This window comes from Oenanthe melanoleuca, chromosome 2, assembly GCF_029582105.1.
Source record: "Oenanthe melanoleuca isolate GR-GAL-2019-014 chromosome 2, OMel1.0, whole genome shotgun sequence".
NCBI classification, from domain to species: domain Eukaryota; kingdom Metazoa; phylum Chordata; class Aves; order Passeriformes; family Muscicapidae; genus Oenanthe; species Oenanthe melanoleuca.
The window spans coordinates 80,572,589-80,596,689 of record NC_079335.1 but is presented as its reverse complement, the minus strand read 5'-3'; the positions used below and the strand labels follow the sequence as shown (position 1 = coordinate 80,596,689).

At 42.2% G+C, this 24,101-nt stretch overlaps 1 protein-coding gene across 3 annotated transcripts; it reads left to right on the top strand.

Moving 5' to 3' along the window:
- Window positions 1-138: 138 nt before the first annotated feature.
- LOC130250082 (MARVEL domain-containing protein 3-like) lies at window positions 139-23,804 on the top strand. Of its 3 annotated transcripts, none has more exons than XM_056485420.1 (4): window positions 139-516; window positions 1,989-2,144; window positions 5,525-5,676; window positions 18,924-23,804. In XM_056485420.1, the coding sequence occupies exons 2-4, from the start codon at window positions 2,029-2,031 to the stop codon at window positions 19,625-19,627; spliced, it is 972 nt and encodes a 323-aa protein (XP_056341395.1). In that variant the 5' UTR covers window positions 139-516; window positions 1,989-2,028; the 3' UTR covers window positions 19,628-23,804. The 3 variants fall into 3 exon arrangements, with proteins under 3 accessions (XP_056341395.1, XP_056341393.1, XP_056341394.1); XM_056485418.1 differs by lacking the exon at window positions 139-516 and adding an exon at window positions 531-885; XM_056485419.1 differs by lacking the exon at window positions 139-516 and adding an exon at window positions 1,579-1,809.
- The last annotated feature ends 297 nt before the right edge of the window (window positions 23,805-24,101 follow it).

Here is a 24,101-nt window from a genome sequence, read left to right as displayed (position 1 = left end):
ACATACGTGCTCCGGGGCACAAGTTCCACCCATTATCTTTTACCTCCTCCCCTTCACCCCCCGTTCTGCAGGGCTTTCTGCCCTGAGGGCTGCCAGTCAGTGGAGGTGGCTTTAGAAAAAACATAGGGCAACCTGTGGGGACCTTGCATTTCAACTTTATTAAACTTCAGGTTTTATATTTTCTCGCAGTTACCAGATTCTTCCTGAGCACTGTAAGGCACAGGGACCTCGTTTTATTACACAAAGCCCGGGTTATCCTACGCTCCCAGACACCAGCCCGTTCCCACGGCCCTCGTTCCTCTTCACTGAGCGGCGCAGGGCAAGGAAGCGGTGAAGGGTCTGGAGCGCACATCTCCCATTAGGAGTGGCTTAGTGGGGGTGCTTAGCCTGGAGAAAAGGAGGCTCAGGGGTGACCTTCGCTCTCCACAGCTGCCTGGAAGGATGCTGGAGTCAGGTGGGAACAGCCTCTTCTCCCAGGCAACCAGCGACAGGACAAAAGGACACAGGTTGTGCCAGGTGAGGTTCAGCTTGGACATCAGGAGGAATTTCTTCACTGAAAGAGCGATCAGACATGTGAACGAGCTGCCCGGGGAGGCGGTGCACTCAGCATCCCCGGCGGTATTCCAGGAAAGCCGGTACGCGGCACTCAGTGCCGTGGTCTAGCTGGCATGGCGGTGTTGGATCATAGACTGCACTTGATGATCTCAGAGACCTGCGGGTCGTTCCCAGCCAAGCTGACTCTGTGATTTCCCGACTCGGGGCTCACCTTCCCGCCGTGCCGAGGCAGGAGCGGGCAGGGCAGGGCAGTGAGGGCGGGCCGGAGGGCGGTGCCGGCGGCCGGGCCGGGAGCTGCTGCGGGGCGGGCCGAGCCGGCCGCTCCCTCAGGTGAGGGCCGGGGGTCGCGGGCCTTGGCCCCGGGGAGCTGGCGGCGGGGGGAAGCGAAGGTGCCCGGCGGGAGGTGCCCGGTGTGCCCCGGCTGTCCCGGGCAGCGCCCACGGCAGGGTCACCCCCGGGCCCGGGCCGTCCCAGGGCCGTCCCAGGGCCACCCCCGGGGCGCCGCGGCGGTCTCGGGTCGCTGTGGTGGCGCTGCGGAATGGCTCCTGCCCTCGGGGGGAGGCGCTGTCTCCTTCCCGCTTAGATGTAAATAAATAATGTACTCCTTCGTATTATATTTTTATATTTTTTTACTTTATAACACCCAAAGGTTGGAGGAAGGTTATCAAGCCTTGACAAGTCCAAATTAAACCGACTGCAGACAGTTCTGCAGGGATGTTGAAGGGCTGTGATGAAGGCAAATGAGTCTAAAGATTGCTCAGGTGTTTGAAGTCTGTTTCCCTATTTTACAGGTTTGGGCTTAATTGTATCGCACTTGAAAAGATAAAGAGGCTTTCAGAAAATGATAAACTGGTAGTATTTAATACAGAATTATCAAGGTATAGCTTCTCGCCAGCTTACTTTCAGCCCAGCACAGCTTTGCCTGTACGTAATGTTTATGCAAATCGCAGGCGACGTTTGGTACTGACTGTGTTTACACCCACGGGTGCCCTCCTCTTTGTCCCTCCCAGGAGACAAAGGTCACAGCCTGCTCTTCCAGACTTCCCTGTGCCAGTGGCGCCTGTGTGCACACTCTTGCAGTGCACTGGCACTTGCTGGCTTAATGCTTTACCTGAGACACAGCATTGCAGAAGACAAGATTCAGTTCTTCGTGTATACAATCCCTTGCCTTGGCAGCAAAGGCAGGAGAATCAGAGCAGACCTAGTAAATAAGCTAAGTGCAATAAATGTTAAGTATAGAAACTTGATGAAAAGGTAAAGAAAAACTTCCTGCTTTAATGAAGTTGCATTGTAGTTTAATGAGTTTTACTTCCTTCACTTCTTAAAGAAGTCTGTACTAACTTTGAATCAGCATGAAATGGAAGTGAGTGCTGGTCAATGAATAACTTTTAAGTGGAGCAATAAAATGAACTGGTTTTGTTTCTCTGGCTCAGGAAGTTATTTTAGAAGGAGAGAATACATCTGAGAAACAAGATGTCTCATGCTGGGAGTCGATACCAAGATAAGCGGTACAGGCACCATGAGAACCATAGATCTGATAGATACAAGGAAGACAGAAGAGAAAGAAAACCATACCCATACAATGCAAGGTACGTCTTTATCTCCTCAGAGAAATAGATCACAGCAGGTCTATAACGTCTGCCTTCTCTCTGCTTTTAAATAGGCTTAATTTACAATAGTAAAGAAAGCTTTTGCTCAGCCTTGAAAGCATGAACATATTGCACTTGGAACAGGGTACTATTTTATACTTAGAAATTTAACCATTTTTCTTTGTTTTGAGCTTAAGACAGGACAGAAAGATAGATGGTGTAACACAGGAAGAGATGTGAATTTCCTGGGATGATCTTAATCAGGTTGGCTGGCAAGTAGGTGAAGTGTGGCCATGAGTCAGTACAATTCCTGAAGACACTAGTCATCAGGTGACAGCAGGCTGTGGCTTGCCAAATAGTCACTGCTTAAATAAGAATGTTACACGACTGAGACAGCACAGGGACTTTGTGAGCTCTCAGGTTGCTCTAGTTCAGCTGTGAACATGTTCCTATTAATCTGAAATAAAATTACTTTCAGTAGTTGCTGTCAATAGATGAGTGCTTGTTGAAGTGACTAAGGCTGTTGGCAGCTCTTGAGAGTGGATCAGCCCCTATCACCACAATGAACAGATCAACTAATGGGTTTCCAGTGCCAAATAAACTCTTAGGATATTATAGTTCTCCTTCCAGCCTGGCCAGGCTGCAGCACACTAGACGTGAGCTTAGGCTGGTTTCCTTTTAGGTCATGCCAGTGCATGGCTGCACTGTAGGAGAGGGGTCTGTAGATTTAAACACCACTGGCAGATTGGCCACGGCACTAAAGTGTTCATCTCTCCCATTTGGTCTCCAGGGATGTGATTGTAGGGGAATTTAAGAATAAAGGCAAACAGGGAGAAGAGATAAGTATAATGAAGATTATTGAAAAGCTGAAATACTGAAGTACTCCCAGATAGTATGCATTTTAGCAAGGAAAAGAGGATGAGAATAAAAGGAGCAGAGAAGAGCACTGTGTGGACTACAAGGAATACTTAAGCAAAGTATAACATTCGGCTAGTGGTAAAACTATTGCATCGTGAAAATAGCTAATGAATTTTTCTTCTGTCTCTCTTAAATTATGAAAAATTGAAGATAAATGAGGACAAAGACTAGCCTAAGAATCATTCTCAGAGGCTGAATGCCTGTCCTTAGCAAAAGCAGGGATTGGCAGGAAATGTAGTTAAATTATCTTGAACATATTAGACGTGAGAGCAGCTAATGCCAGTAACACATTAATAGCACAATGGAGAGAAAAAGAAAAAAACAAAATGATTGGGGGTTTGATGTGGGCTTTTTTTTTTCTTTTCTTTCATGTATAGCATAATATAAGCAATGTGTGAAAGGCTAGCTATAAATTAAACCACCACTTTTTAATAAAGTACTTCTCTGGATTTCTTGGTTTTGCTGTTAGTTTTATGTGCTTGGACTCGCAGATCGAAAATTGATGGACGGACCGTTAAGGTTCACAGACATCCCTGTATCCACCAGGGGTTGGAGGAAGGGAAGCTGCAGTTGCAAATCTGTAACAGCCTTGAAGATAATTCTTAGAGTCAAGTCAAGCATCTGGGGGCCATCAGACCCCACTAAAATTAATTGAAAAACTTTTCTGTCAGTTGTTTTGAAGGAGTTTGGCTTAACCTAACAGCATTTCCTCTGCTTGGTTCTCATGGAGTTCTCATGCATTTTAATGAAAACTTTGGCTGATTGATCAGAAAACCACCAGATCCTGTAATGAAATACATGGGAAGAATTTCATGGAAGCTGCACTTTGGGTGCCTAGTACTTTCATCCCTGATGAACTGGACTTTCTAGCCAGAGTATTTCTCTTTCCAAATGTATTTCTGTCTGAAACTCCTACAGCAACCTTCCTCCCACTGCTGAGGAGAATTACCTAGAATGGTAAAATCCTTAAGGAAAACAGCAGCAAAGGTGGCCAGAATAGGCCATAGTGAGAAAAAAAGGCATCTAAAAAAAGGATTTTTTTCTCCTAAATGTACTCTGTTGCTGAACATTTCGGGGGTGGGGGGTTGGTTTGATTTTTTTTTTGTCTTGTTTTGTGTTCTGGCAAGTAACAGGAAACAATAGAGAGAAGCAGCTGCATCAGAAGTACCAAAGGGATTGCTTTCAAGTTACTGAAAGTCTTATAAATCACACAGCTTATTTAATTTATGTGACACAGCTGCACAGGATGCTTTGGTAGTTGCACAAGACACAGGACAGAGGTCAGAAAAATCAGAAATGTTTCAGCCAAATAGAGCTGTTGGCAGCTAAACATGGAGATGTTAGCATTGGTCTTGTTATTGAATGTCTTAATTAAAAAGTAAAAACTACAAAGAACATGATTTAATGTGGATGAACGAGATAATATTGAGTCTGGAATTAGATGAAGATAAACCTTAGTGAAGTGCAATGATACTAGGAAACAAAACTACAGTTGAAAATGCTGATCTGTGGATAAGAAAATCAAAATAAAAAAGGAATACAAAGAAGACTTTTAAAAATAATAATGCTGACTGAGACTTACAATACTCTTTAATAACAAACTCATCCAGCTGTACCTTGAAAAAGGCAAGCTCCAATTCTTCTTCAAATGAGGGAGAAAATTTCGATTAGACCAAACACAAAAAAATTAGCAGCCAATGTTTCTTTTAATTTGAGTGTTAGCTCAGTTTAAAGGGAACATTGCACTTTTCCTATAAAATAACCTAAATCTCACCAACTTTAAAAATCATTAGGCTTCAAATAACCTGTAGCTGTATGTCATTGCAAAAAACTGGACTGTTGTGTCAATGAAGAGACTAATTGGAGACAGGAGAAAAATTTTTTTTTTGGGAGGAGGGTTGATTTTAGATTCTTCTTCAAATATCTTCAAGGACCTCAAAAATTTGAATAGGCTATTTTTCCCTAGTTTAAAATCTTTATCTGGTTATCTTAATAGCTTTTATTCTTTTAAAAGACATCTTTGTGAGGGACACTAGTTGGAAGTAGAAAATTGACAAAACACTCATGAAATAGTTGTGCTACTTTGCACATTTATTATGCCAAAATCTTTTCTCATTTCCATTATCTGGCCTGCTAGGGACTAGCTAAATTATTTAGTTTTAATGAAAAAGATATTTCCTCTTTCTACCTTTTGCCAGTAAGCTAAACAGTTCAGCCAGCCTACCCAGTGAGTACACTCTTTTCTAAAATAAGGACCATTGAATGCGAATATCCTTGTAAACGTGGGTTTATGCAAGTTTTTGGGATATTTGCTTTCCAAACAGGCAAGCAGAAAAGGCCAGATACCTGTGAAGCAAGCTAGTTGCTTCCACTAAGGGGGGGATCTGACAATTTCTCGTGTTCTAATGTTCAGGAGAGACTACAACTTTGTTAATAACCATTAGTTGTTTACTCCATTGTAGAGCAACAGGAGACATCCAAGGTGGCCAGCACTCAAGGAACTCTACTGTTTGCTCAGATCCTTACTCACAGGAGTATTTTGTCCCAACACCAGAGTTTTATCCTCCCAAGGAAAGCTTCTCAATGAAGTGCTCAAAGGTATGCACAACAAGAGGTATGTGAAACTCTTATTGCCTGCCATCCACCCTCTCCTTCCAAGGACTTCTCTTGGATTTGATTTCTGTGTTTAGGAGCATAACAAAGTAAAGCTAGAGAAGTATTAAAACAAAAGAAAACAAGTAGCAAAAAACCCACTACAAAAAAAAGGTCCACAAGGACTGGGAGAGTTAAATAATGGCATAACTGAGAGTTATGCCATTTTAGATATCTAAAGGCAATATTTATACAGATATTTAGATACTTGAAAATTCATCTCTGGAATATGCATCCAGAGTGGGTCATGCGTGTAATCAGCCAGTCTGTGCAACAAGAGTTAATCTTTGGGATTTAGGAAAAAAATAGACATTTGCATCTGTGAGCAATTTAGAGGTGGCTGTTGAAGGTTTGATGCTAGTTTATTTCCGAATCATTCTTCTCACACTTTTTATCAATTCTGGATTTACTCCAGTTATCAATCACGTATCTTTATAAAGTATCATTGTGGGAGACAAATTTTTTTCTGGACATGATTCCTATAAAACAGTTTTGGAGAAATAGCTTGAGTTTTTCTTAGGTAGAAAGCAGCTGCAACAAGGACAGAAATGAGCCTTAATGTGGGAGGAAATCAGCCTTAGTAAACTCATTCCTGTAAACTGAAAGGAAGAAGTCGTTAAAATATTCATTACCCCTTGAAAGTTTTCCCTCTTCCAGGGCAGCGATCATTCTCACCTTGTCTGTAGGAAAGCTCCACTGCAGTCTGAGCTGAACTTGCAGCTAGGTGCAAAGTCTTTGGCTGATGTCTATAAATAGACTTTCAGTGTCCTCCAGTAGAGAGAAAAGTGAAGAGATTAGCTGTTGGAAGTAAATTAAAGCACATAATGTTAGATTATTTCTTCACTCCATGTAGAAAAGTTAAGTAGCGCAATCAGTTTGCTCTTAATATTTCCCTGTCTGTGAATATGTGAACGATTTTAAGAGTGAGATGAACTATTTTGTCTTACAAATACGTTCTGTGAATTAGTATGCAGCTTGGTTTTAATCTTCAGCTGTAACTGCAACCATTAGTAAAGGTTTAATGACATGGAACCGTACTAATACTTTATCCATGATAAAATTGTATCATCAGTTTCTTCTTCTGAATTATTTTAACTTGTCTGAAAGACTGCAGAAAACCCCATGTGCTATTTTATCAGAGCTTTAGAAAAATGAAGTGGCAAGTTAGTTTTAGTTTTCAGTTTCACTGGTTGTTTAGACTTATGGATAGCTCAACGTGAATTTCTGGGGTTTTTTCCCCCTGCATTTGCTTTTCATTATTTTGGTGCATTAAACATCATTAAGATTTTTAAAATGTCCTAGTTTTGGATGCGTCAGTTGACAATGATGATTGTACTCCCACCCCTCCCCCAGGTATTGCTCAGTGTTTTCCAAAAATTTAATGTCTGAGCTTTCTGTAGAGGAGTAGAGATCATGCAGAGAAGTAACCCTTTTATTAGCAATTTTATTTCAAAACATGAAAATATATTGAAGATTGATAAGATTATGAGAATGTTACTCCCCTGTTTATTTTTGAAAGTACCAAGATTTAGCAGACTTTACTAACTGTTTTGCAGAATTCTATATTCCCTTCAGTCATTGTAGATGCTGTAAATGAACTGCATGAATTGTTTACTAAGAAGTCAGTACACTGGAGCTTCAACACTTTAGAGCATGAAAAGTTCCTGTAAATACTTCTTAACCATCTCTTTCTTTTGCCAATGGTTTATCAGCACTGGTGAAATTCCCCTTCCTAATCATCATAATTTTAAAATAAACTAGACTCAAACAAGGCTGGGAAGGCAAGTGATGAAACACAATCTTTTCCAAAGCAACAACTGAAATGTGACCCCTAGTTTCTGATGGTCCACTAAGTAGATGAGCTTTGGGGGCTTTTTTCTTTTGCCTTGCGCACCTAGGTTATGTTCTTTAGGCATTTTGAGCAGTTCAGCAAACTTGAGAGGAATTCTATACAACCAGAGCTCTGAAAAGTATTTGCTTCACACAAATAGTGCCCCCTTCATCCATGTTTTTTTTACCAGCTATATCCTAAAAAAATAAAGCTGAATTTGAGAAATAAGCAGCTAGTTTTTTAGGAATCCTTTAAACATCTTAGGACACTTTAGGACCTTGTTGTCCTATCTTTGTTATTCCCCTCTTCCCTCCCAATTCCCTGCCCCCTTTCCCTTCCTCCCCCCCTCCCCCCCATTTGGACAATAAACCCATCCCAAATATAACAGAAGAAACAACTGATACTGACCCTTTTGCTGGTAGGAACATTTGATACCATCTAAGAAACTTCAAAACATTCTGCTCTTTTTTAATTCTTTTGTGTTGAAAACAGAAGGGGGATAAAAATCTGTTAAAACATTATATGAGGGATACCTATTCAAAGCTATTCAGGTGGTATCACATGGATAGCAGTGCTGGATTACAGGAGGCACCTCATCACTGTTCCTCCCAAGCACTGGACTACAGTACAAACTTAGGAGGATCATCAAAGTTTGGATCAGTAGAACGTAAGCTGTCTTCTGGAATACACTCCAGACTTTGGGTTGGTGGAATTTCCTGAATTGGAAGACTGCACTCACATCTGTTGTGTTTAATACCTCTTTACAGACCTATGAAATTTGTTTAATTCTCTGCTGAATCGCTTTTTAAATGTTTGACCTTCGCATTACCTTAAGATAAGGAGTTCCAGTGTTTCACTTGAAATACTACTGTTTTGTTCCTTAAAATGTTTTAAAGAAGGTGTTTCTGATTTTGATGGTATTCTAAATATGTAGTGATAATCTCATATATTCAGCTTCTCCATGAGATTTATAGTTTTCGAGTGAAGTCTTCCCTTTTTCCCTGTGCCCCTGTTGCATCTTCACACATTGAGCAATAGCCACTTTTGGTCAGTTTTCCAGTCATATGCCTTTTCCAGATCCACCACACCTTTTTGAGATAGGTTGACCAGAAATGCAGTAAAAATTCCATATAAATTCCTGAAAGAATCAGACATCTGCCTAAAGGCTCTGGTTCTGTAGTCCTATTCTAATGCTTCCTAGATTTTGTGTGGTGTCTGACTCAAAGAAAGCTACCTGAAATGAAAATGCTTTGCTTAGAGACTTTCTGTGTGCTCTGTCGACAGGGACATCAGTGTTTGTGGGTGTTTCTGTACAACCATGAAGTGGAGGTTGCTTATTAAACACTGATTTCATTAATTTCTCATTCAAGACATTGAGCTATTAGCAGCCTACCAATTTTACTGTTGACAAGCATGAAGAAATTTTTATGATGATTATTATTATTAAAGCAGACTTAACCATCTCAGTTTTCAATCTTTTCAGTTCATTAGTCTGTGCATCTACCGTAGTATTTGGGTATGTAGTTTTGAGCTGAGCCTGTTTGGAAGCTCCACTCACAGCTCTTTGGGCAATATTGCTGAGCAGACTCAGGTTGCACAAACTGTATTTTCTTTGTATAAAACTAAATGAGAGGGTGAGCTTTAACTACTAGCAGGCACTCTGCCCTTTGGACCAAACTAGAGCCAAAATGAAGTACTTCTCTCTCCTGAAAAAATGCCTGTCCTGTAGCCCCTGTGTCTTCACTTCCACCTGTTTGACTCTGCAAATCCCCTCCCACTGCACTGCCAACATGGGCATTCTGGTGAGAGGCAACACAAATGAGAAATTACCTCCTTAACTCCAATTGCCTGAAAAATGGCTGGTTTGCTGTTTCCTTTTTATTATCCTTTAACCACTGCTAACCAGTGAGAGGATTGTTTATCTCACAGGAGATTTAAGGGCACTATCTTTCTTCATATATCCAGTGATTCTTTTAAGTGACTTTCCTATAACAAACTCTTGACTATTCCCTGTTATGCTGTCTTTATGTCTAGTTTCTGTATGTTGGGTTATTTTCTGTAGGAAAGCTACACTTGTAGGCCTGCAGATTACAGATCAAAAGGCAGTAGAAACAGAAGTAAAAATCTTCTGTTCCTACAGCAGTGGAGGAGATTTAGGGAACAGTCACTGGTGTGACTGCTGTCAAACTGCATAGATGCACTATATGATTTATGGGAATTTGAAATAAACTGTGATAAAGACAAACCTTTCATTAACCAAGGAACTGCTGCTTGCAATAGCCATTTCTTACTGCTTACACACAATATTACCCATGCCATTTAAAGCAGCACATAAGTTTTTTGACCTGGAAATTCTTAGAGCTGAAATTCTGTCAGAAGGAAGCATTCAATTTGCTTTTCACAGTGCAGGTAAAATAACTGTAATTCTCTCTTCTGTGTAAAAAACCTAAATTAGTAATCGCTTTGCCTTTCAAATAACCCCTCTAGATGTATTTGAAAATATAACCAGATTCAGTGCTTCTGTTTAGCAGACAGAATGAAAAAAGTATTCAAGGCCAGCTGCCATCCTTCACCTCAGTGAGAGGAAAATCTGAGTTGAACCTAAGAGTGAATTGCTCATCATAAATTGGTCTCAGATAGTTGGTCACTTGACTCTAAAAACTTTTAATTTTCTTTTTGTTATGTATATTGGTGTGAAGAGGTGGAGCAATGCAATTCTTGGATAATGCATCCTGTAGTTTTGCTTAAACAGTGAAGATAAACTAAGTTTCTCCCATCTTTGGTCAGTACGTGACCCAGAAAATTACCTGTGCTTTTGCCTTCTATAGAATTGTGCTTGCTGGTCATGATTCCTGATCAAATAACTTTTTTAATTTTTCAACTCATTTGGCATTTAAGGGAGACAACACTGAAAAGGTTACAAAACAGTTTGTGGGGGAGCAAGTATAATTGAATCCCTGTTCTTTGCTGCTATGAATACAGCTTTGCGCCTTGAATAGTGTCAGATTTCTTAAGCATATTCTAGGCACTTCCAAACAATCATGCCTTTAGCCTACATTCTAACATCCACAATTGTTAAAACCTTCAGACCAATTTCCTCTCAGAAAAAGACAGTATTATGGTTTGTAACAACATGAAAAGTCTCCAATTTCAAACATAGCCAGGAGGAAATATCAAACTGAATTTATTTGGAGGAGGAAATAGAATTAGGGAGTAACAATGACTTTCTCCAGGATATATTCATGCACTAACAAGCCAGCATTAATTCAAATGTAAACATCTATAACCTTTTGTTTTTACAAAACACAGTCAGTTTTTTCCCCTATAGCTATATGTGCTGGGAAATACTCATAGACTAGAAAATAATACTGAGATGAAAAGTTAGCCAAGACACAGGGCTCACACTAATAGAGACTCACTTTGAGTTATGCCATTGTTCTCAGCCATAATACTGCTGTTGTTTCTTTGCTGTGTTATGTTGTGATACTGTTCCTCTCGGAGTCAGATGTGGGAGCAGGAGGGGAAAAACATTTTTTGCAGCATTCGTGTCCCTTTCAATGCTGCAGAGATGTTCGGGGAGAACAGTGGTCTGCAAGAGGCATTGGACTGAAGTAAAAAAAATCTCCTGTAGCTTCAGGTATGCACATTAAAAAGCATTGAAAGGTCATTAAATGTGTATAGTGCAGGTAACTGTACAGGTACATTCAGCAGCATGTTGCATCTTTTTGACATACAGGACACCTACATTTCTGTGGGGGTACCCAACAGGATTAGAAACTGTTGTGTTTTGTAGTCACCATCTTCACATTTTGCCCCCACAGTGTGCCATGCTTAGTTCCTTTAAATTGTGCCCAAAGCTGCTGTACACTGTTCCTGTGGCAGTTAATTTCCATGTATTTCTGCCTAGGAAGGGAGACTAGAGGGTTTCCTATAGTCTCATTGTAATTAGACGTCTTCCCCTTCTATCTGTTACAAAGTATATTTTAAATACAGTGTGACTAACAGGCTGAAATTGCCATCAAGGTTTTTAATCTTGTAATTGTAAAGACAGACAATATTAATAGTGCAAATTGGATGGAGCTGTGCAGATTAAAATAATTCCAGTTATTCAAAATGCTTAATTAAAGTAGCAGAGTAACAAGATACAGCAGCAGAGCTGCAGGTAACCTTCCTTCCTGTTCTGATGTTAAAGTATTTCATTTGGAGCTCAGTCCTCTTTGCTGTGAAATACAAACAGCCTTGAGCAGTTGGCTCTATAAAAACACTCAGGGGAGCAACACTACTTGCAGATGCCAAATCCTACCTTTAGTAAACTGTTGCCTTGCCAACACACAGGACTTCACTCTGCCCATGTTTTCACATGAAATTATTTTCATCTACCTTTTGGCATTGTGCTAACATGTACACGATTGTTACTAGAGAAGGGAGAGCTGCAACTGAGAAGACTCACTAAAGCTGGCAGGGGAGGATACTGGCAAAGTTGCTGTTAGCTGTTAGTTGTGTGTTAGACTTCAGTCCATCTTTCCCATATTGGCAAATCTTAGGTTTGTTTGCTGCCATTACAGAAGAAGAGTTACACCATCTTTCCTGTAAGAGAACCAGGTTTGTCTTCCCCACATCTGACCCAAATTATGGGAACAAAGGGAAACTCTTCTCTTTAAAAAAGGGCATTCAAAGCCAATTGATGCAGCAGACAGACTATCTATTGAATGCAGCTCTATTTCTTGAGCAGGTGATCCTAGCTCTGTTAAAGAAGAAAAAATCCACCCAGTCAGGAATGTTGCTCACCAAGTGTGACAACCCACAATCAGTAAAGTGAATGAGAAGCTCAGGTTCACAGGTGCCTCCAACCTGACCCACCTTCAGCCAGACTATGATTACTTAAAAGAGCAATAACACCCCAATCTTTGTACTTTCTAAAGGTGGCTCAGTTTCAGTTCAAACAGAGGGAGTGGCCGTGGAAAGCTGGCATAGGGAACAAGAGCGTTTCATTGTTTTCTGAACTCTTTTAAAAAAAAAAAAATTCTGCAAGCTGGTTTCAATACTAAGACACTTGTTTACTACTTGAAAGAACTATTGGTACATTTAGAAAAAAAGGATTAAAAAGGCCATTTCCTGAAACGTAGAATGTGAGGTGACCATACAGAGACCTACTTGTGCTACAAAGAGAATACAGCCTTTTACAGTTCTTATATTTAAACAGTACTGTCAAATACTACAGTCTAATGCAAGATCTTTTGCTTCCCACCCTCTCCAAAATTAGGAAAGATGACTCATGCTCAATTAGCAGGAGAGAAATCAGGAACATTCTAGAAGTGATGCTTTAAAGAGCTACTGGGTACAACATAGCTGTTGTTCCCAGGCAAGGGCTGGGTTGTATTGAAACTGTGTCTTACAGTGGTGGGAAAATATGGGGAGAGAGGATGATGCAGTAATTCTACAATTTAAGTCCACCCTTTCCTGTGAAAATTGGACAGCACTGTTTAGAGGATGGGAGGGTACTAAGCAGAAAGAATAGAGCAGGTGGGATAGTTGTTCTCTAAGGGAAGAGGATACACAGAAAAAACAGGGTAATACATTTGGATCTGAGCTCTGTGAAGGCAAGATTTCTCTGAGTCATTAAAACCAAGGCTGGTCATCCTTTGAGATTTCCTAACAGAGTGATTATCTTGACTAAAGAGAGACAACTTATTAAAAGGTAATAATAAAGCTTTTTTTCTAGAGTACATAAATCATTTAATTTTCCTAGTTTTAAACTATTTTTTCAGTGATTTCCAGTAAGACGGATATCTCAAACGAGCATAAGTGTGTTGGGCACATCCGTGCAATTTAAATGCACTTGGCTCTGAGTATGTGCATCCCTTGGGTCCTCTGAAAAGCCAAGATTTTGTTGGTGTTACATTGCCTAATTCTTGTGTTTTAGGGTTGGGTTGTTTTTTTTTCTGCCTTTGATTTTAGCATGACTAAGTGAAAACTAAATCACACCACTGGCTGAAGAACACAGAGACCTGCAAAGAATTATGGTGGTTTAGGGGCTTGGGGGGCATTTCTTTGTTTATGACAAAGCTGTGTATTGGCTTTATTCTGCTTTAGTGAAGCTGGTGAACTCTTGTTGCTGTTTTCAGTAAGGTCTTGCTTATAATACTGTTAGAAAGGTTTTAAAATATCTTTGCATCCAGATTTTATATTTTTGATCTCCTGCAACTGTTGTCTTCATTTCTTTTCCCTTGTTCAGTTCTCCTCCTCTGTTTTGGTTTCTCCCAGTTTCTGTCACCTTTTGTCCCCTTTCAAAAGCAGAGCCAAAGTAAAGCCCTGCTTTACTTTGACATTTTCTCCTCTTCTTATTTTTTCCTCCTGCCACCAACTCAGTTTAGCAGAGAGGTGACCAAAGCTGCATTGAGCTGTGCCTTCAGTCTCCGGGGATTGCCAAACCTGCACTGGCAAGAGATGTTCTCCATTTGAGATCCTTTTCAGGACTGACTGCTGCTTTTGTAAGTTACTACATATGGTCAAAATACTTGTCTGCTCCTTTTTGGGAGGTAAAAAAATAAATAAAAAGAAAGATTACCTCTGGAAAGCAGAAAGCTATCCAAACTGGGGGGTGGAAGGAAAAGAACCAAGTAGCTTCTAACTCCTCTCTTCCCTTCTCCTGGAGCGACCCCTAATGGGATGTGACATGGGAACCACTGACCTGTGTGTCACCAGCCCTGCCACTGGGATCCAAGAGTGGCAGCCACACACCTCCTGGGCTGCCCCTGGGTCCTGTTGGTCCTGGTGGCATGTGGTCTGCAAAGGAAGCAGAGGGAGAAGGCAAGCCAAAATGAGAATGGTAGACATAGAATATTCTGGAAGTACACAGTGATGTTCACTGAAGAGGAAGGAATGATACAGAAAGACACAGAAAGAGGAGTCCATGTACGTTCAACAGAGGAAGAAGGTGGCTCCTGTCCCCGATACAATGGAGGGAGACACTCTGAAGCCCTTTTCCATTAGTATGGCCCTCATAGGATCAGAGGAGTTCAACAGAAAGAGCCAAAACTGTCTGTCCTGCAAATTAATTTTGGCAGCTGCAGAAACAAAGGAACAAACAAGAAATGACCGTTTTGTTTTATGTATCCATATGCACACACCACGACCCCCACACCTGAACATCATAGCTGTCCTACCACAGTGCCTGGATGGAAATTCCTCTTTACAGCTTCTGACACGAGACTTGAGTGCACAGCTAAGTTATTGGGTACCATACATTCAGCCACAGTATGGTTTTATGAGGCAGAGCATGCAGATTTAACAGCTTACCTCACTGAGAAGGGGAGTTTCTGGTCCTTCTCTGGTCCTGGCTGTTACTGCCCTTGCTAAACTCATGCCAACATGATTGCTCATCAGATATGCTGAGTCACCTCAAGTTGCTAAAGTTGCAGAATAAAACCAGCAGCATAAAAGAAGAGTTAAATATTTTAATTTGTTTGCACAACTGTTAGAAGGGCCTAATGTGGAGTAGGGGAAAAAAGTCTTGGCTGCCCAGCCAAGGGTGGGAGCTGTTAAAGTCAGCTGCCTGTGAGTCTGTACCCTTAACCAGCCCACCTGGCAGCTTTGCTGGATGGTCAGGCCCACCATTTGACAGAAGATAAAACCATTGTTCAGTGGGTTGATACCATGGAAATAGCCCAGCAAGGAAAAGAAAGGGAAAGAAAAAGTGAATAGTAGATAAATAGTATAAATTGGAAGGCTATATTGTTTGCTATAGCAGGAAGTGTACTTACACCAAAAGACAACTGCATTCATGCAAAATTAATGAGAATGATACATTGAAGTTACTATCCACTGCAGATTTAGATTTTATGGAGCAAATTAAACAATTCTCTGGAAGGCTCTGGCAACATCCCGATTGCAGCCATTCTCACCTTCAGTGCTGAAAAGCAGTCCAGGAAAGAAGCATGGGAAAGGAAATAGCAATCCAGGAGCCCTGACAGGAGTCCTGTAACTTGCTCAGTAAGGAGAGAGCTAGTTCATAAAGCCAGCTGTTGAATGTGCTGATTTTAATACAAATACAAATGTGCTGATTTAAATACAAATGAGTAACATTTTAGGTAAATCCAAAGATCTTGAACCTGAGAAAGGAAAACAATAATTAAACCAATAGAATTTTGAGTTGTTCAGACCTCCGGTCATTTTACACTTAAATCTTGCAATGCATTCATTGTTCATGGGATTAGGGAATTAATGTAAAGATAAGCAGCTTCCCCATAGGAAGACCTTTTGGTTTCTGAAGGTATAACTCCAAGATGACCTGGCTAATTGGCCTGTGAAAGCAGAAATGGCAGTGCAGACTCAGAAGTCTGGCTTGTAACTCAGTCCTTTCCACCAGCAGCACACTGCTTGATGCAGGTCACTGCTAGAATGTGACCATAACTTGGCAGAGCTAAGATTCAAAACTTCACTGTCCTTTTATTCCTTACTTCTCAAATCTGTCTCTATCCTGTTTATACTAGTAGGATTTGGTGGCAGCTTGTAACTATCACAGATTAAGACTGCACAAAGCTTTTGGGGTTCCTGGGTTGGAACATACTGTAAGGTTTAATGTTTTCATCAAAGCCCTGATGATTATACAAGGTGTTAGGCATTTCCACTAATTGTCTGCTACATTCATAAACCCAGCTGGCTGTCATCATAGACCTGTAATTCATTCTACATACTGCTTATCATTTTAGAATTGTCTTTAATACGGGAGGCTTTGTTCTTGTACTTTCTTTTAAAAAAAACCCAATCCAAATGATACAAGTGACTGGTAGAGTAGCTGCTGCTGAACCTCTCTCCGTTGTTTAGCCTCGCTAAACAATTCTACAGCACGCATGTGTTACAACTGTGCAGGTACATACAAAACCTGTCCAACCTGAATGCCCTGTCTAAGGAAATTTTTCAGGTATGCCTTTAAAACATCTATTGCTGCAGTTAAAAATACAGTAGACATGCACTGATCACATTTGTCATCCCATTATCAGTCAGCTCAGTAGAGTTAAGGGGTGGCTTACAGAATGTGTGCAACCATGTAGAAAGTTTTGGAGCAGCATCATTGAGGATTGGGGTCCATTATAAATGTGGGGAGGTTAGCAGCAGGCAGTGACTACTTTGAGAACAGAAAACTGCCTCTTCCAAAGCTCAGCAAGGTGATGTAGAGGAAAAGTTGATGCTCAGCAGGTCAGAGGGCCTCAGTACATATAAATGAAAAGGAAATTCTGAAGTCAGCAGCTGAGTGATCATGAATTCCCAACTACCAAGTAGCCAAACATACTTAAAATTTATGTTTCCCTTAATCAAATGGTTTTTCCTCCATGTATACTTGTAAGAACTGTTTCCTGCTGGAACATCTATGAAATCAATAGTCAGCCTTTAAAAAGGGAAGTGCCCTTCTGCATCCAACACTGTCACACTAAGGGCCCTGAAGATCTAAGTCAGCTCCCTGTATTTGGAATGTACATAACGTACAACTCAACTGAGCAGACAAAAAAAAAACCAAAAACAAACGCCTGGTTCAGTTCCAGTTAATGTTCTGCACAGCTACTACTCTTTCAAAATACTGTGAACAGTCCTAGTAAAGTGATGACTCTTTACCTATTTAAAATGATGAGTCTTTTGGCCTCATTGTTTGAATTTGGTACAAGGAGTTCCAAATCCAAACTCCAAGGCCAAAAGTTAAATTTCTCTTTACATTTAGCTCCACAAATGCCTCCTTTGAAATCTTTGAAGCCTCCTGAAGAGATTTGGTAACCAGCAGGGTTATTGCCCTGCTTCACAGAAATGGTTGTACAGAAGGGTCAAAGAAAAGGCAACGCTGTCATGCAGAAATCAGCATCATCTCTGAAGAACACATACACAGAACTGCTCATATGGTTCATCTTGAACAAGGGGAGCAATTTTGTCTGCTCTAACACTACCTTCCTGTGCAGAGCAAGTGGCAGCAGGAAAGAACTCATTACCTTAGCCCTCTGTGGAGGGAGTAGGAAGGGGCAGAATGGGAATATCTGATAATCCTTCATTGTGGCTGTCACTGGCTTTCTTTGGTTAGAAGCATCTGGCAACACAAGAGAGGAATTTGTTTAATTCCCTTGTGTTCCTCCTTCAGCCTTTCCTTTTCAAGCCCATACAGCCTTGAAAACAACTGAGCTGTTGCTCAAGAGGGAAATGCCATGTGGATCAGCGCTAGCAGCATAGAATGGAAGTCTGTGTGCAAGCTACAGATCCTGCCCCACTTTAAAGACAAATATAGGACCACTGTGTCAAGCATCTTACATTCTTGGCTGTCAGACAGCAATGGAATAATAAGATTTACAATTCTGTAATTAACTTCAGAATTTTGGAGCAACACGCCTGACACGCTAAGGGTTTTCATTTCCCCGATAGGCAACACTAGCTGTGCTACGCTTCAACATCCTTCATGTTTACTAATCTTAGTCTGACCCCTAGTGAGCTGTCACAGAATAATCAGATTTATCAAACATAGGGCAGCTTCCTGAGAGGCAGCTACCACAAATATAAGTAATTTCTCCATTTTTCGGTTCTGAGTTTTGTTTGTATCTTTTCCCTTAAAAATACTTGGTTACTATTACTAGTAGCCCAACATAAGAAAAAGTGAAGAGTCAACTCAGAAGTTGTAAGGCTTCCTTCTGAAGGTCAGTGTGTGAAAGAGCACACATGACCTAGTATCAAATTCACTTAATTTATTTCTGCATATAAGGTGGGTTTTGCTTCCTTCCCCTCCTTTTTTTTTGTGTTTTTTGGTGCAATCAGAAACTGCTTCAGATTTATGAGGGATTTTTGTCTTTGAAGAAGATAAAGTTCAAGTTACATCTAGTTGGGTAGTACATTTAAATTAACAAATACTTTTACAGGAAAAAAAGGTGTAAGTTAAAGCAGCAAATGTGTTTTGAAGGACCTAAATAACTTGCACAGTTTTTCAAGCCATTAGAAGCTTCTAGGTTTTCGTCAGCTTCAACCTCAGCATTTTGTTCATACTGGATATTTCTTGCTCAGTGTGTTTATGCCAAGTAGTTACAGGCCAAAATATAATCACTGTGCGCTTGCCTTGGCAGTAACACATGCACTGTAAAATTTTTATGGATTTTTTTTCACTGCATGAAGATCCATCTATCAAGCACACTGACAAATTAAAAAAAGTAATTTGCTCAACCTCCAAAATGTGCCCACGAGAGTTCAGGCTTCTCTTTTTTAATTTTTTTCCAAATGCTTTTCTGTAGCTGTAGCCAAGAGGAATATCTCAGTATTAGCACTCTCTGTCTATGGTTTTGGTGTATTTTGTCACCCACAGTTTGCACAAGATGTGTTTTTGACACCTATTCCCATCTTCCTGCTCTTTCCAGGCATTTTGAAGTTTGTGGAAATCACAGTTAACCTCCTGGTGCTGATTTGCGTGGGCGCTTCCCAAGCTTCTGTTGCAGGCTTCACGTCCCTTGGAGGCCTCGGATCATCCTTTAACCTGAACTGGGCCTACAGCCCCTTCGAGGGCACGGAGCTGCAGGAGGTGAGGGAGCTGGACATGCAGTTCACCCAGATGAGAGCCCCTTGCGTGTATGGCGGAGTGGCCTTCAGCTTAACAGTGGCCACGCTCACCCTCGTCTTCCTCGTCGTGGGGGCCAAACCCATCCAGCAGCTCCGGCCAGGGCTGCTGGCAGGGGAATGTGCCTTCAGCCTGCTGGCTGGCCTGGCCTACGCGGCGGCCGTGGGGCTGTACCTGCACTTTGTCAGGCAGGTGAACGCCACCGAGGTGTGCAGGAGGCGCGAGCGGCTCTACGCGCGCCGCGGCTACACCTCCATGAACTGCGCCGTCCAGGGCGGCGACGCGGCCGTCGGCCTCTTCGGAGTCGTGGCTTCCTGCCTGTACTTCGCCAGCTTTGTGGTCTGCATCCGGGCTATCCGCACCGTCAGGGCCTTCCAGAGCCGCGCGGCCGAGGCTCAGCACGGCCCCAAGGGCAGCGGTACAGACAGAGGCGTCAGGAGCCACCATGCCGTGCACAGGAGCTCCGAAAGCTCCCACAACATCCAGGCTCTCGCCACATTGGTGTGAAATCAGCTCTGGGACTGTGCCAGAGAACTGAGGCTTCAGCAAAGGATGGACACTGGCACACAGGCAACCGGCCCACAGTATATTTTTCTACCAGGTGCTGAAGTGTGTATTGAATCACCAATTATAACCATTACAATGACGTAATAAAATCGACATTGAGTGACTGTTTTAACAAGGATTTTTGCACCGGTCTCTCAAGATGGACTCCTGCATTTAAAATGTGTTTGATTGTAATGTTTTCATCCTGCACAGAGCAAATCCAAGCAACAGTGGGCTTTTAAGGGGTTACAACTGTGTTGCTGCCAAATTTGTGCTAACAACCACTTCCTTTCCTCTCCTGAGACATAGGGAATTGAACACACAGCTAGGATAGGCAGCTTTCAACAGATCCTGTGCCTGTTGTGTGTCCTGTTCTTTTATCCTGCAGTGCTTACAAAGCAGAGGACAGCCGAGTGCTTCTCTGAATCCGAAGTTACACTTGTGACCTTTTTTGCCCAGTGAAGCATTTTATCTTTTGAGTCACGGGGGTTGACACATGCCGATCATGTGCTCCCTGAGGAATGCCGCTGGGGGGAACTAGCTGCCGTGTCAAAGGCAGCATTCAGGGTCCTACTACGTTTTCCCATCTCACTGAGCACAGATCAGAACCTGAGAGGCACCACAATGGTCAGGTATCAGCTTAGTAAAGATACCATTTATTTCTGTAAGTGGCTAAACAAGGTTTGGCTTGCTGACTCCACAGCCAGAGGTGGGCTGAGTCTGAATCGGGAACATGCTGCCTGCCCTGGGAATGCTACAACAATGACAGAAAGTACATATATCCTTCCAATATCTAAACAGGCAAAGCATGAGTGAACAGCAGTAATTGTATGCCCCAGGGTTGAGAAAATAAATTTAAGAGAACATCTTTCAAGCGTCCTTTGTTTGACGCAGATGACATAGATCACTGGTCTTCAAAGATGAGGGAGTGAGAAAAAGAAAAGACTGTTCTTCAAGTGCATAAGATCTGTCAGCTTGAGAGGAGAGAAAGCTCTGGCCATTTTAATTCTTTTCAGTTTTGTCTGGCCCACAGTCATTGCGCAGATGAGGCTTTTTTGAACCATAGTAGAGCTTATTTACTGCATACTTCATACATACACATATGTATACTAACACACAGAGAGATCCCAAAGGATTGTGTTTGAAGCCAAACAAGAAAATGTTATGGTTCTGATTAGAATTGATTACATAAGCCTTTACAATAAGTATCATTTATGTAATTCCTTAAATATCCCTTTAACACTTTGAACACCAAAAAGCTCCATGGCATTATTATGCTTATGGAGAGACAAGAATAGTGTTTTTCCAAACTTGCTATGACTCACAGTCATCATAGAGTCAGGAAATTGGGACTTTGATTTCTAGCTCTTTGCCAAAGCCCAGACCTTCTCTGGTATGCTGTAAAGCTGCAAAGTCTGTAAAGGGATGTCTGGCATGCAGCTAAAGCTGCAGCTGACCACTTGCTGGGCATCTCTGCCTGCACTCCTGTTCTGTGCTACACCTTGCACAGTTTGAAAGCAGGCTTAGTTACACAATAACATACTGTTATTAACTTATACAAACAATAAAAAGCAGCACCTTGAAAGGACAAATTCAAAAGATTATAAAATGTTGCACGTAAGAATGCATAAATTCAAATCAGTCTTTAAATATGTGCACAGTATGAATTTTAATATCAGAGGTTCTTACTCTGTCCTGGTTTTGGATGCATGCCTGCCATCACTGTGTAAAAGCAACAATCATTTTGGGACCATTTTGCTTGTCTCTTTTTTCCTTGTGTCTGTGGTAAAGGCTTCATTTGCTGCAAGATAATTCAGTGTTTAGAAAATGGTGCACATAGCTCCACTGTGGAGTATTGCTGTAGTATTCCTCCCTTGGACACGTGGGTCCTCACAGTCCATCCATTTTGGGTCCCTTTCTGGTTAGCAGGAGCAATTTTATGTGTTTTATGTGAAAAGTCAAAAAGTCAGTCCCAGTCACGTTGTCTCAGCTCCTCACCCAGTGGCTTCCCTGCACTCATCATCCCCTCATGTTTCTAACTTTTACAGCCTCAAGTTTATTCATTGTAACAGAACTAATTCTGCTCTCTTTTAAAATGGTTCCCTCTTTTCCTGTCACTACAGGCTCTAGTAAAAAGTCTCTCTCCATGTTTATCAGCCCTCTTTTTTATATTGAAAGACAGAAGGGTCTTCCCAGAGCGTTTTCTTCAGGCTGAACAACCCCAACTCTCTCAGTGTGTCTTCATAGCCAGCCCTCTCATCATTGTCCTGGCCCTCCCATGGACTCACCCCAACAGGTCCATGTCCTTTCTGTGCTGGGGACCCCTGAACTGGATGCAGCACTCTGGGTGGGGTCTCACCAGAGCAGAGCAGAGGGGCAGAATCCCCCCTTTCACCCTGCTGGCCATGCTGCTTTTGTTGCAGCCCAGGATATGATTTGCTTTCCAGGCTCCAAGAGCACACTGACAGTTCAAATCCACGTTTTTATGCACCATTTTTTATCCTCCCTGTCCTTTTCCACAGGGGTGCTCTCGATCCCTTCACCACCCGGTTTCTACTGATACTGGTGACTGTCCCAGCCCAGGGGCAGGACCTTGCACTTGGCCTTGTTTGAACTTCCTGAGGTTCACATTGACCCACTCCTTAGGCCTGGAGACCCTGACAGGTGGCTGTGGATGGCATCCCTTCCCTCAGGCATTCCAGCTGTCAGCTTGGTGTCATCAACAAACATGCCAAGGCCCTGCAACACTGCATGCAGAGGAAAAGAAAGCCCCAAAGAAAGCCACAGCCCAGTGATTGACAGTTTCTTGAAAGTTTTGTGCCTTGAATTTGTTTTCTTCCCTGAAAAAAGATTATGAGGAAATAATAAACAGTGCTGTTTCCTCCACTCACCTTCACAGTGGGAAGTAGAGGAGAGTAGAGGGGAAAATCCCAGAAATACTTCTCAGAGGAACTAAGGCAGGAAAGAAAAAGCTTTCCTACCTTTTGGGGTGAAGGACAAGCCAAATACCATCAGAGCAATCCAAACCATCGTGTTTTCCAACTGCAACAACACCATGCTTGATGTGCTCTAGAAGATGTGAAAGGCTTGACTGCGTGAGCTGGGGAGGTGCAATACAAGAGCAGAGGTTTTCTTTGAGCCTTTCCCTGCTGCTTGCCCCATGCATACACGTGTGTGTGTGCCTTACCTGCATGCAGCCTTCAAGGTCAGCACTGAAAACAAGCTCAGCTGTCTCTCTGACACAGCCCCTGACAGCTTAATTCACCTGCAGCCAAAGGACTGCACACAGCCATCATTCTCAGTCTCTCTTTGGTAAGGGAGATCCTCAGGGTGTATCCAGCTTGCCCTCTGTGACCACCACAGCTTCTCACCTGCTGTGAAGGAAACAAGGATGGCAAAGGCTAAACCTGCCCTTCTCTAAGAGGCTGTCATGTGGGTAAACAGCACTGCATCTCTCAGCCTCAAAGCCTTGGGTACAGCAAGAAGCCTCCTGGCACACCAAGCCTTTTCTGAACCTTCACAAAAAGGATTAAAATGGCCACCAAGCCCTAGAGATGCGAGGAAACGGATGCAGGTTGCAGGGTGAACTGGAGCTGCCTGGCAAGAGAAAAGCCCCACTGCAGAGACAGGTCACTAGTGAAAGGACCTGGGCTGAGTAGCTCATTCATCTCAGAGTTACCTGTGAGACTCCTGGCCAGCCCCTTTGGATTTAAACCATCAGTTTGCACCAGTCTGCTTTAATGTGTGAGCAAACAGCTTCAGTCAGTCAGAGAAAAAATCCTCCAGCTGAGCCCCCCAGCATTAGCTACCCACAGAGGGACTATCCCCCCAAAAACTCTCTGAGAAAAACAATCTGTCTGAAAAAATGTGTCTCCATGCCCTAATCTTTAGGAGGAGACAAAGGGCATAAGATATTTAGGCTGAGAAAGATAGAAAAAAGAAATAAATTAGAGAGGAGGAAGGAGGGGATGGAATTCTCTGCCCTGATCCTGCATCCATACACTGAGTAAACTGCCATGAAAATCTCATCATGCTGGGCTGTGCACCTCTGAGCACCCATTTTCCTAGATGTGTCCTTTATTCAAACAAATTGATAAAATAGTTCAGTCTGGGGTAAATCTTGTCCAAAAGAGAGCAAATCAACATCCAAGGACACAGGTCTCTTGTTTCATTGTGAAAGGGAAAACTGGGCGGGGGGGCGGGGGGTGGGGGTTGGTGGAGAGGGCATGGAGGACAAAGGGGAGAGAGGATGTTTAGTCTTTCAAATAAGATTAACATAATCTTTACATTTCCCAAATTATTCATGTATCTGGAACTGGTGCTGCTGGAAGATCTGCACGTATTAGGGCATTGCCATCCAGCTGCAGAGCAGCTGCAAGGGGGAAGGACCTTTGTACCTATCCACAGAAAGGAAATTTCAGGTAAGCAGAAAAAA

What these genes read in the sequence shown, in the direction of transcription:
- LOC130250082 (XM_056485420.1), top strand. Translation starts at nt 2,029, where the DNA reads ATGTCTCATGCTGGGAGTCGATACCAAGATAAGCGGTACAGGCACCAT. An exon ending in CCATACCCATACAATGCAAG is followed by an intron (nt 2,145 to 5,524) that starts GTACGTCTTTAT and finishes ACTCCATTGTAG; the next exon opens with AGCAACAGGAGACATCCAAG. An exon ending in AAAGGTATGCACAACAAGAG is followed by an intron (nt 5,677 to 18,923) that starts GTATGTGAAACT and finishes TGCTCTTTCCAG; the next exon opens with GCATTTTGAAGTTTGTGGAA.